Genomic DNA, 13,711 nt, shown 5'->3' on the forward strand with positions numbered 1-13,711 from the left:
CACTTGACTTCCAAATAGTTTTTCCTCTAGTCAATCTTATTAATTGTTTTCTAACCTTTTTCTACGCAACCTGACTTTTCAATGCTTTTGTGATATCTCGGAAATTAGAGACCAGGTAATACCAAAACCTTTATTAATTGTTCTCTAATCTTTATATCATTAATTAACAAGAGGCAACACATGTAATGTGATACTTAAACATGCGCGTATACACGGCTCGTATTGCCCCACACATACATTTAAAATCGTCTAAATCATTACATTAATTAGTACATGCAGCCTAAACTCGGCACATTCATATACAGAAAATTTAAAATAAATGATACATGTTACATTTTCAAAATATGTAAAACGAACAACAGCCAACCCCAATCTGGTTCTAATTAAGCATCTTGATATGGGGTATGTGGGTATGGATTTAATTGGGTATGCATCATGAGAGAAGTCACATACAACCTATATTTAAATTGTAGGAAAATTTTCACTTTGATACAGTCATCAAATTCAGCACATCCCAGTCTGATCAGCTTCTGGTTAGAGTAAAATTGGCCTGTAAGTGAATTAATCCCATCTTCAATTCTCTCCTTCTCTCCTTCCAAGAAAATAGACAAAAATATATAAATCTTATTAAGCCATCAGATTTGAACATTCTCTCGTGGAATTTAAGGACTTCTAACATGTAGACTGGGATGCCAAAAGTTTCACTTTCATACCACTGGAAATATCTCCACCTCTCTTTGCTATTAAAAGTAAACTAGATCATGAGGAATGACATGTGAAACATAAAAACCAAGCATGGCAAAAATTCTAAAGTCTCCTCTTCCTCTCCTTCACATTTTCTTGCTCTTCTTACTTTCACTAAAGACCACAGCATCACCTGCAACACAAGCAGGAGCTCTTATCCAATGGAAAAACAGCCTCCTCCCTTCTTCTTTTCTCAGTTCATGGTCCTCTACCAACCTTACCAACCTTTGCAAATGGAATGGCATTGTCTGCGACTCAACCGGAACAGTCTCTGAAATAATCATCTCTGGCGCCAAACTCAACGGAACACTAGCCCAGTTCAACTTCACTCCATTTCTTGATGTCACTCGCTTTGACCTCGGCAACAACAATCTCAGCGGACCTATACCTTCGGAAATAGGCCAGTTAACAAAGCTCCATTACGTAAGCTTCCTCAACAACCATCTTACTGGTACAATTCCCTATCAGTTCAGAAATCTTCAAAAGGTATGGCACTTAGACCTTGGATCAAACTACTTAGAAACACCTGACTGGTCTAAGTTCTTGACCATGCCATTGTTGACCTGGCTTAGCTTTGGTTATAATCAGCTCACTTCTGGGTTCCCAGGATTTATACTTTATTGCCAAAACTTGACTTACTTGGATTTGGCCCAGAATCAGTTGAATGGAACAGTACCAGAAATGGTATTTACCAATCTTGACAAGCTTGAGTACCTTAATCTAACTCACAATTTGTTCCAGGGACCAGTACTGTCCCCAAACATTACCAAGCTTTCCAAACTCATAGATCTTCGTCTAGGACGAAACAAGTTCAGTGGTGTAATTCCTGAAGATATTGGGTCAATGTCCAATCTTCAAATTGTAGAACTGTACAACAATTCATTTGAAGGGAAAATTCCTTCTTCAATTGGTCAGTTGACAGAGCTCTCGTATCTTGATGCTAGATGGAATTCCTTGAATTCAACAATTCCTTCTGAGCTAGGCTTTTGTACTAAACTCACCTACTTGTCCCTGGCGTCCAATTCACTCACTGGGGAAGTGCCTTTGTCTTTAACCAACTTGACCAAAGTTACCAAATTGGGTTTATCTGAAAATAACCTTTCCAGTGAGATCTCACCGTACTTTCTCAGCAATTGGACAGAATTACTCTCGTTTGAGCTTCAGAACAATCTTTTCACTGGAAAGATTCCACTGGAAATTGGCCAGTTGACCAAGCTCCAACGTCTTTTTCTGTTCAATAATATGTTCACAGGTTCAATTCCCTCTGAGGTAGGTAACTTGAAAGATTTGACAGAACTAGACCTATCAAACAACCGCCTGTCTGGTCCAATTCCTCTAGCACTGTGGAACCTCACAAACCTTCAGACCTTACAACTTTTCTCAAACAATCTCATTGGCACAATCCCACCAGCAATTGGAAATATGACTTCGCTGCAGATTATTGATCTCAGCACTAACCAGCTATACGGGGAGCTGCCAGAAAACATCTCTCACCTCAGTAATTTACAGATCATATCTCTTTTCACCAATTACTTCTCGGGTAATATTCCGAGCGACTTTGGGAAATTTAGTCCTTCTCTAAGCAGTGTTAGCTTTTGTAACAACAGCTTCTCAGGAGAACTGCCACCTGAATTGTGTAGCGGCTTCCTTCTTCAACATTTCACAGTGAATAGTAACAACTTCATAGGTCCATTGCCTGAGTGCTTGAGAAATTGTTCGCTACTAGAGAGGGTGCGATTTGATGGGAACAACCTCAATGGCAACATCACAAATGCATTTGGGGTTCATCCAAATCTTTATTTCATTTCTCTTAATGACAATCAATTTATTGGCAAAATTTCACCAGAGTGGACAAAATGTGAATCTCTAACCACTTTAGAGATGGGGAGAAACAGAATTTCGGGTGAAATCCCTGCTGAGCTTGGGAGGTTGCCTCAATTGCACTCTTTAATTCTTGACTCAAACGAATTGTCTGGGCAAATTCCAGTTGCATTGGGAAATCTAACCCTGTACAAGCTCAATCTGAGCAAGAATCTTCTGACAGGAGAGATTCCTCAAAGTCTAGGCAGTTTGGGTCAGCTTGAAGAACTGAATTTGTCTAAGAACAAGTTAACAGGGAACATACCAAAAGAGCTTGGGAATTGTGGGAGATTATTGAGCTTGGACTTGAGCAACAATAACCTATCGGGTGAAATACCGTCCGAACTTGGTAACTTAAATGCATTGAGCATCTTGTTAGACCTCAGCAGCAATTTACTCTCAGGAATGATTCCTTCAAACCTTGCAAAGCTTACACGTTTGGAGAGCCTTAACATTTCACATAACCTGCTCTCAGGGGAAATCCCCGCATCATTTATCAGCATGGTTAGTCTAATCTCCACCTCTATTGATTTTTCTTATAACAAGTTAACAGGTCAAATCCCAACTGCTAAAGTTTTCGAAAAAGCACCTGCAAAAGCTTACATTGGAAACTCAGGTTTGTGTCGAAATGCAGCAAAACTAAGTACTTGTTACACAGATTTCACAAAGCAAAAGCATTCAAATACACTACTAATTGCTGTCCTCATTCCGGTTTGTGGCCTCTTATTGCTTGCAAATATTGTTGCTGGATTCATAATAATTTACCGTAAAACTAAATTTCACTATGAAGAAAACAGAAGAATTGGAGAGTCCCATGTCAGCTCTGAGTCCTTGATATGGGTAAGAGAAGGTGAATTCACATTCGGGGATATTGTGAAGGCCACTGAGGACTTCAATGAGAAGTACTGTATTGGAAATGGTGGATTTGGAACCGTTTACAGAGCAGCATTGCCAACAGGTCAAATTGTCGCTGTTAAAAGGCTCAACATGTCAGACTCCACTGACATAACAGCAGTCAATCGCCAGAGTTTTGAGACTGAGATTCGTGTGTTGACAGAAGTTAGGCACCGGAATATCATTAAGCTTTATGGGTTTTGTTCCATGAGGGGGTACATGTACTTGGTCTATGAATATGTAGAGAGAGGCAGTTTGGGAAATGCATTGTATGGGTTGGAAGGGAAAGCGGAGCTGAACTGGGACACAAGGGTGAGAATTGTGCAAGGTGTGGCTCATGCAGTTGCTTACTTGCACCATGATTGCTCTACACCAATTGTGCACCGAGACATAACTGTGAATAACATATTGCTCGAGTCTGAGTTCGAGCCACGACTCTCAGATTTTGGCGTTGCAAGATTGTTGAACCCAGATACGAGTAACTGGACGAAAATTGCTGGGTCTTACGGCTACATGGCTCCAGGTAAGCTAACAATCTAACTTCTACATGTTCCGAAAAGAAAAGAAGGCTTCTCATTAGTACTAGCCACAAACCTGCCATGAGCATGATAATTATTTTATGGTAGTTTTATTAAATTTTTTTTTTATAATTTAAACTAATTTAATAAAGAATAATGTATTTCATAATCATATTTTTATTTATTATAGGAATAATCATAAATATAATATAGGAACAATCATAAATTATAAATATAAATGTTGTCATATCAAAATGAAAACAATACAATTTTTCCCAGAAATTCAAAAGGCAAGTTAATGAAAATATTCATTTTTTAATAAAATTTATTTATAACATTTTGTGAATCATTAAAAAGAATATAAAATTTGGAAATTATTCTTTTAGTTTTAAACAAACTTTCTCAAACCTTATTTTTTTCTACCTACAATCCAAAACACTGAAAATGTAAATAAGAAAATTAATAAAACTTAACAATGATTAATTGGACCAATTAGGAAAACAATTTGTTGTAATTTCATCCACCCAAAGCATATTATCAAATAAACAATTATTTGCAAAATCTAATAATTAAATTTCAATATATGCATTGTTATAAAATAATAATAATAATAAAATAAATAAATAAAAAATTGCAAAAGCTAAAATTTCTCACCCATCCGATTATTTTCGTTTGGTTAACTTTTACTTTTCTCTAAATAAATGGCATTATAATGTGCTTTTAATACAATTATTAAGAGTACTTTGTCCACCACAAAGGATTAAAGAATATACAAAAATTAGTAAAGTCTCATAGTTTAACATTTAAATTTAGTACTATAAAAAATCATGCTATGTAATAGAAGAAATATCAATTTACAATAAATATCAAATTATCCAAATCATACTATGTAATAGAATAATATTATATTTTTATATGCTATATTCAATTCTCTATAACGCAATAAGATAATATTTAATAATAAATAAATAAACAAAACTAAATCGCATTAACCCAAAGTAAAGTTTTAAAAAATATAAAAAATTATCAACCTAAAGCAAATATACAAGAAAAAAAAATCCACAAAAAATTGAGAGAGAGAGAGAGAGAGAGAGAGAACTTTTTTGTTGTGAGAGAAAACTATACATAGAATGGAAAAGATAGCGACAAATTTATAGTAAGAAAGTATGAATAAGAAAAGACAAAAAATAAAGGAAGATGAAGGGAAAGAGAAAGAATGAAATTTATTTAGAGAGTAGTGAGGAGATGAAAAAGTAAGGAAGAAAGAAAGGTTGGAGAAGTAGTAGGAAGATGAAACGGTAAGGGAGGGAGAAAGGTTGGAGAAGTGTAAATATTAAAAAAAATAAATGTTAAAAACAATTATAGAAAAATTGGAAAAAAAAAAAAAAAAAAAAAAAAGATAATAATGTGGACGCTGATGTGGCTTAACTAAAGCGTAATAACAATAAACGCTATGCTTTAACTTTTAGAAATATATAGATGCATTTTTTTTTTCATCCTTTTGCCAAATGCTTGTCTTTCCATGTTCACTTGTTAACCTTGATTAGTTTCAAATGTATTTCTTTCTTCTTTCATTTGTTAACTTTGATTAGTATCATAGATGTTTTAGATGGCAACGTTTCATTATGGGATTGAATTTGTTTTTATGAATGTGCAGAGCTTGCGCTTACAATGCGATTAACAGATAAATGTGACGTTTATAGCTTTGGGGTGGTGACATTGGAAGTTATGATGGGAAGGCACCCTAGGGAGATCCTATCTTCCTTGTCATTAAAGTCGAGAACAGCAACACCAGTTTCAGACACTACAGAATTTCTTTTAAAGGATGTTCTAGACCAAAGACTCCCACCACCCACAGGCCAAACAGCAGAGGAGGTGGTGTTTGTAGTGACCATAGCCTTAGCATGTGTGCGTGACACTCCAGAGGCACGACCCACCATGCGTTTTCTGGCACAAGAACTATCAGCTCAAACCCAAGCTTGCCTGTCCTACCAATTCGACAATATAACGATTAGCAAGCTTACAGGGCATCAGAAATAGTACAAATTGGAATCAAAGCTAGAGTAGTGATCACTGATTAGTGGATGGATGAGGTACTGCCAGGCCTGGAATGGATTGTTCAAGATGTTTAATCCCATTCTAGCTTCTAGTTCTAGATAGGAACTAGTAAATGAGAATGTTGTACCTTGAGGTCCCTAGTACAATAAGCCTTTTTTCTTTTTTCTTTTTTTTTTTTAAGTTTTTTAATAATATGTGGGGCTGACCACAAATTGAGCACTAGTGAGGGCAATCTTGATTCCTAATATATGTATTCACATGTATACTTCTTAGATAATATTTCTTGTACACAATCTGATTCAGTATATATACAATACATGTCATAACCTAAATTCACTTGTACCAGAAAACCTTTTTCTTTTTCTCCATTGTCTTTGCTACTTAGAGCCAAAGAGTAGTTGAAAAAAGGTAGAGACAGATAAGAAAATGAATACTGATGAAACTAAGAAAAGTGTAAATATTATCAAGATCCTAATGAAATAGGAGTTGATGGAAAAAGACAATGGTAGGAAGCATCAAGAAATTGAAAACCAAATGTACACGGCTCAAGCAAAGAGCAAGGCAATGCAGATTTCTATTGGTACCAGCTCTTATCTTTTATTGATTGGTATTGAGAAAATTCTATAATGGAAGACATGGTTAGGCCTACTGTGGGGCCCAATAGTTTGTGGCCCTGGCCCATTTATTCATTGGGATTTAAGGCCCGAGCCAAGAAGGGTTATAGCCCAGGATCGGTAATACAAGTACAAAATAGCCTTGGGACACAGCCGAGGACAATTCAGTCCTCGGCATGTCCGAGATCTCACAGGAAGGAAGGGCAAAAATGGTATAGAAAACAGCTTGGGAAAAAATCTAAAATATCTGTGTCAATAGAAAAGGGTACGCTGGAAAGTATAGCGACCAGGGAAAGCTGCCCTTACTGCCATTCAATACTCTGCACCTGACAGAGCCATACTCTCCAGCTTTTACAACCACCCCCAACCACTCTAGGTATGGGCTGATGGGACAAGTATCAGTCTTGAAATGCCGATCCTACACGTGGACGAAGGATAAGGAACACAGGCTAGTATAAAAGGAAAAGTAAGCAATCTAGAGAAGAGGCTGGGAAAAATGGCTAAAAACCAGAGCCTCCCAGCCCGCCTCCAGGAAAAAGACTCCTAGGGCGAAAATGACTTATTCATGTATGAACACCATGAAAAACCCACCGTTTGGTGACCAAGGCCTAGCCTTTCAAACCCACGCTCTACAAATGATATTGTTTGGGCCTTTTTACGTACGAACCCAACACTGTTACGGGTCGTTACGAATCGTGTCCTTACAATTGGCGCTGTCTGTGGGAACGGCTTGTGTGTTGGCATAGGCGGTAGGTCGAGACAGTTCCCTTGTCATTTCTAGCGGCCAATTGTTGTGTTCTAGCGTAAAGTTCCACTAGGGGCTATGTTTCTTTACTAGGGGCTACGCTTTGTAGCGTCAGCCGCACAGATGGTTCTAGGGGCTCGGCCGAGGAGCTAATTCCCTCAAAACCAAGGTCTCATGCCATAGCCGAGGGGTTATTTCCCCCGACTACTTATCAAAATCAAGTTTTGGACAGAACCAAGGTATTGCACGGTCCTCGGACTCAAACCTATGGGGAAACCAACTACTTGAAAGAAAAACTGAGTTTTGGACAGAACCAAGGTATTGCATGGTCCTCGGACTCAAACCTATTGGGAAACCAACTACTTGGAAGAAAAACTGAGTTTTGGACAGAACCAAGATATTGCATGGTCCTCGAACTCAAACCTATGGGGAAACCAACTACTTGGAAGAAAAACTGAGTTTTGGACAGAACCAAGGTATTGCATGGTCCTCGGACTCAAACCTATGGAAAGGTCGGCTACTAAATAAAAATTTTAAGTTGCTCAATCCTCGGCTCAAATACCAGAAAAAGGTTAAGGCTATGAAAGTTGTTAGGAAGATGGTGAAACACCCTATTACTCAGCAACCTGGAGGGGCTGTTCATTTTTGGGTTATATGTCTTCGGATGATTACCTCCTACACCGCACCGAGCATTCAGTTGTCATCTCGGCTATTTTAGGGTAAGTGTTGTTTTCTCAGGTCGGCATTATTGTGCCAGACAACTCTATTAAATTCATGATAATATCTTTTCCTTAGCAAGAGTTTTGACCCTAAGTATCATTTGTTCAAGTCGGTATTATTGTGCCGAACAGCACTTGTAAGTTCATAATAGTGCCTTTTTCCTTGATAAGGGATTTCGACCCTAAGTATTGTGCTCTCAGGTCGGTGGTATTGTGCCAGACCGCCCCAATAAACTCATCATAATATCCTGTCTTTTTCTTCTTAATATGGGTTTCAGCCCTAAGTATCATTTGTTCGATTCAGTATTATTAAGTCAGATAGTTTCAATAAACATAGAGTAAGATCTTTTTATTAACTGAGATTTCGGTCTTAAACGTCGGTCAAAGTGTAAAAATAAAAAGAACTCACAAGATAGTATATCTATTCACGGCATAACCATTTCAGAAATAAAGAGATAGAACATATGAAATAAAGCAATAACGACTTTTATTAATATAAAGGGGTATTACAACGTACAAAGAATGGCTTAAACAAGCCTATATAGAAGGTGGGTTACAAAAACAAAAAAAAAAAAAAAAAAAAAAAAAAAAAAAAAAAAAAAAAAAAAAAAAAAAAAACAAAAACAAAAACAAAAACAACATATGACAAATAAACAGTCAGATGTCTTTTTAAACTCGTCTCCGAAATCCTTCCAAACTCTGCCCCAGTAGCTCCCATATTGAGAGGAGGACCTTCTTCAAAAAAAGAAAGAGAAGATGAAGAGAAAGAAGGAGGAGAAGAACACCAGGATGGAGAAGGAAAAACACCAGGATGGATCTGGTGGTGAAAAAAAGAAGAAAGAGAGGCAAAAGGAAGCACCAATGAACGAAGAGAGGAAGAAGCAGGGGCACTTAGTCCCTGCGTCAATCCTGACTCCTAACACGCTGGTGCCATGTTAGCTATACTCATGAGAGAGCGGCTGGTACTGATAATGGGTGACCCCAACTCAGTCGCGCCGAAAGTTTGACGTGACGAGCCCCTGCTTCGGATTTTGGCTGAAAGGAAGGTAAAAATGATCTTGAGTCTCCGCCATCCCTACCCTGACCGAGCCATTTTGAGTTTCATAAGAATATGGTGTTTCTGTGAGGGGTATGGTTCCCTCATTACTTACTCCTATCTCGAACGTATCACAATTTAAAGTGTAACTAGCGAGTAAAGTAAACTCTAAAGGAGACTAAGGGTTTCAGATTTCAGAAGGATGAAAAGGGTCTCTGTACAAGAGAAATAGCCTCCTGCTTTTCTTCTTTTATGAAGGGCAAAACGGAGGGTATTTAATCTGTTCAGATTTCCAAGAAAATTTGTAAATGAGAATGTACCCGTTCCACTTCCCTACATCGTCAACAAACCGTCGAATTTAAATAGTCTCGTAAATGGAAGTCATTAAAGGCGCGTTTTGGATAATCAAACGACGGGGACGCATTGTGAATGAATTCATAGGAATGTCTCGTAGTCCGGTATGTTTCCTGGGTAGATGAAGAGACACCAGCATTAATGAAAGACAGAGTTAAACGAGCCATAATAGAGGCTTGGCGTTACCAAAATCCTCCTCTCCAACCAAGAGGTCGGACAGCAGGATTTTGAGGGGCTATTGTGGGGCCCAATAGTTTGTGGCCCTGACCCATTTATTCATTGGGGTCTAAGGCCCGAGCCGAGAAAGGTTATAGCCCAGGATCGGTAATACAAGTACAAAATAGCCTTGGGACACAGCCGAGGACGATTCAGTCCTCGGCATGTCCGAGACCTCACAGGAAGGAATGGCAAAAATGGTATAGAAAATAGCTTGGGAAAAAATCTAAAATATCTGTGTCAATAGAAAAGGGTACGCTGGAAAGTATAACGACCAGGGAAAGCTGCCCTCACTGCCATTCAATACTCTGCACCTAACAGAGCCATACTCTCCAGCTTTTACAACCACCCCCAACCACTCTGGGTATGGGCTGATGGGACAAGTATCAGTCTTGGAATGCCAATCCTACACGTGGACGAAGGATAAGGAACACAGGCTAGTATAAAAGGAAAAGTAAGCAATCCAGAGAAGAGGCTGAGAAAAATGGCCAAAAACCAGAGCCTCCCAGCCCGCCTCCAGGAGAAAGACTCCTAGGGCGAAAATGACTTAATCATGTATGAACACCACGAAAAACCCACCGTTTGGTGACCAAGGCCTAGCCTTTCAAACCCACGCTCTACAAATGATATTGTTTGGGCCTTTTTACGTACGAACCCAACACTATTTCGGGTCGTTACGAATCGTGTCCTTACACCTACCATAGCCACTTCCTTTGCACTTACATAGGCTTGGACATTTGATCTTGGGGGACCAATTTTTAGTTTCAATCAGTGCAAATACAAAATAAGGATTGGCTTTAAGGGGTCTCTTTTTTTCTCCCCCCTACCTCATAATATATATTTTGTTTGACTTTGTATTCTTGGAATGAATTGTCCTCTTTGCAATGTAAATTGGGGAGTTACAGTAAGAACCCTATAATGGTGAAGTGGTGTTTTGTATTTTCCTCATTATGTTTCATTTGAATATATTTCATGCATAAACACAAATTCAGAGGGATTTTATAATCTCCTAAAAAAAAGGAAGTTTATAAAAAATAATAATAATAATAGGGAAGTTTTTTTTTTTTTTCTTTTTGTCTTTTTCTTTTTTGACAAAAGTATTTAGTTTTTTTATTAATCATCTATAGAGTCATCCTAAGATTTTTATAATATCATATTTATGATTAGTTGGCTTAAGGAGCTATCATGGAGTTTTTATGATACATGTTTACATTATTAGAGAATGATATTGGTAGGATTAAACACTTAGTGAAAAATAGCAATTTCCTAAAAATAGAATATTTTATTATTATTACTTTTGCATATTCTACCATGAATAAGAATTAAAGTATCTTGCACATTGCGCGGGTTATATGCTAGTTTATATCTATATATATCTAAAAGCTGAAACGTAGCATTTATTGTTGCTACACTCCAGTTAAGCCACATCAATGCCACATCATCGTTTATTTTCATTTTTTTATTTTTTATTTTTTTTATTTACCAATTGACATTTATTAAGCATCTCTTTAAATGCAGGGGTTACTCTATTTCCAACTTTACTATGTGTCTCTCCATTAGCCCAGACTTTTCAGATGTCATTATTATATGGAATTCTAATAGTCACTAGTAGAATGCGACACAAACAAACCAACATGAGGACACCGACCAATGGAGTACTCAAGGGAAACCTCTAACCTAGCAAAGAAGAAGGAAACCGAGGGGCACTCTTGGCTAAAGAATTCAAAACTAACCATCAAAACATAAAGAAAAGAGACCTTACTATGAAGATTTGAAGTTGTGTGGGTCCTTTTTTGGACAATACCTAGGCCCAAGTAAAAACAAGGATCCTGGGCCCTTTACTTGTTGTTTTGGTGGACTGGGCTTGGTTCACCACAACTAAATGGGGCTAATTACAAATCAAATTGTGCACAAGTCACATAAAGCTCCTCAAGACGAAAAGGTGATTCCTCCTAAGCAATAAAATACCATTATAAGTGTTTTAGTGTCATAAAATGACCATTTACTCTTACGAAACAAGTAAAATAATTATTCATAATATTCACAATGAGAAAGAGATTGAAATAGAATATTTAAGGCTTATCTTTTATAGTGTAAACATTTAAAAGAGTTCATTCACTTGGTACGCCGAACATACTGTCGTGGTACCCCGGATGTACTGTCATGGTACCCAGAACGTACTAGGCCTGTAATCCCAAAATGCTGATTCTCTGAACTATACAATCTTTCTCCATGCTAATTATGCAATAGAGTTTTTTGTCCTTTCCCTTTACCTTTATAGGTCCTACATAAGAACACACTATACAATACACATATCTTCAAATAATCGTTAGTTTCTTAGATTAAGATATACATTTTAATGCATATACATATATGTAAATGAATTTCATGAGAATGAATCAGCCACGAGGATCCTGGCTCCAATTCTCATAGATTTAGTGCTTTTGCACAAGACTTGAGATTTGGAACTCAAGTCCAAGTTGTTTTGCTTGGGCATTGCCTTCCAAGATAGTCAAGTGAAGAGGATTTTGTGGGAGAGAATGATATCTGATGTGTGCATGCTTTTGGCATATGTTTCTTTGGAGGCTAAGTGATATTTTGAATAATCTCAAGGATATGGGACGAATTCTTACTCCTTGGCTCTCTCTGGGCCTTCATGATCCTTCTTAACTTCATGAATTAAGCCTTCTTTTGTTAAGACCCATAGTCTTTCCTTACTTTTCATGGAATGGGCTTTCTTGTGATATTTTGGTCCTCAACAAAAGTATAGAAGTTTCTCAGTGCTTTGAAGTTCAAACCAAATAGGGCGGAAGAACTTCATGAATTAAGCCAAAGAACTTCATGAATTAAGCCTTCTTTTGTTAAGACCCATGGTCTTTCTTTACTTTTCATGGAATGGGCTTTCTTGTGAAATTTTGGTCCTCAACAGAAGTATAGAAGTTTCTCAGTGCTTTGAAGTTCAAACCAAATAAGGCGGAGGAAGAGAAATAGTTTTCCTAAAAAAGAAAAAACTGAAATTAAAGCATGCCAAAATCAAGGCAATTTCGCACACGCCACGAATAGAGAATAGACACGTGGTTCTTTCTTGTGAAGCAGTCGTTTCGCATTTAAGACAGAAGCGAAGTTTTGGGAATCGGGAAGATACAAACCGTCACAACTGGTCACATTCCTATGATCGTCCAAAGTCTTGACGACAAAGGAATGAGGGGGCAACTGACGAGTATCAATTAAAGGTTGTCCAATGTAAGGATGACCACAACTGCATCTAAGTCGGGGACGAGAGAAACAAAGAAAGGTCGTTTGTATGAACAAGACGAGCCTATGCGTATTAAAATCAGGAGTTAATTCCATCATGCCAGCTGACAACAGGTAAATGCGCCGGAACGATTACAGAAGCAATGATGAGCCAACGGTCACTCATTACACATTAAACAGAAACTTCATTGCCATTAAATGCTGCATTTCATTCAAGAGAAAAACGCCTAGAGGAGCATTAACAAGCATAAACGGCTCGCCCAAAAGCAAACTATAAAAGGCAATGGAACCAGGGTAAGGTTTTTTCATGAAAAACTCAGAAAACAACAATTATACTATCTATTGAGAGCCATAAGCTGACTTAAGCATTGGAGTGTTCTCCACTGGCACCACGCTGGTGAAGTTTCCTTGCTCTTCTTTTCTTAATAACAGGTATCGTAGCTCGTCCAGCACTGACGAGGAACATACTGACGAGGTCAATTTCTGGCTTCATCAGAAATTATGAGACACATTGAATTAATTATGAATATTGTGGGATTCTTTGTGTGCAAAATATGTTGTTTTTCTTTTCTTGAATTTTCCATAATTGTTTGCATGATTTTTTAGACAATAATTCTTAAGTAATTATGAAAACTATGAATGTAATTGTCATGAAAATCAACATTGATAGTTTCCTAACCACTCTCTCCTAAGTGCTT

General features: G+C 37.6%; 1 protein-coding gene across 1 annotated transcript; it reads left to right on the forward strand.

Moving 5' to 3' along the window:
- The first annotated feature begins 795 nt into the window (after positions 1-795).
- Positions 796-6,351, forward strand: LOC115961749 (probable leucine-rich repeat receptor-like protein kinase At1g35710). Its single transcript, XM_031080673.1, has 2 exons — positions 796-4,021; positions 5,674-6,351. Exons 1-2 carry the CDS (start codon positions 796-798, stop codon positions 6,054-6,056), a joined length of 3,609 nt encoding a protein of 1,202 aa, XP_030936533.1. The 3' UTR covers positions 6,057-6,351.
- The last annotated feature ends 7,360 nt before the right edge of the window (positions 6,352-13,711 follow it).

Source organism: Quercus lobata, chromosome 9, assembly GCF_001633185.2.
Source record: "Quercus lobata isolate SW786 chromosome 9, ValleyOak3.0 Primary Assembly, whole genome shotgun sequence".
NCBI classification, from domain to species: domain Eukaryota; kingdom Viridiplantae; phylum Streptophyta; class Magnoliopsida; order Fagales; family Fagaceae; genus Quercus; species Quercus lobata.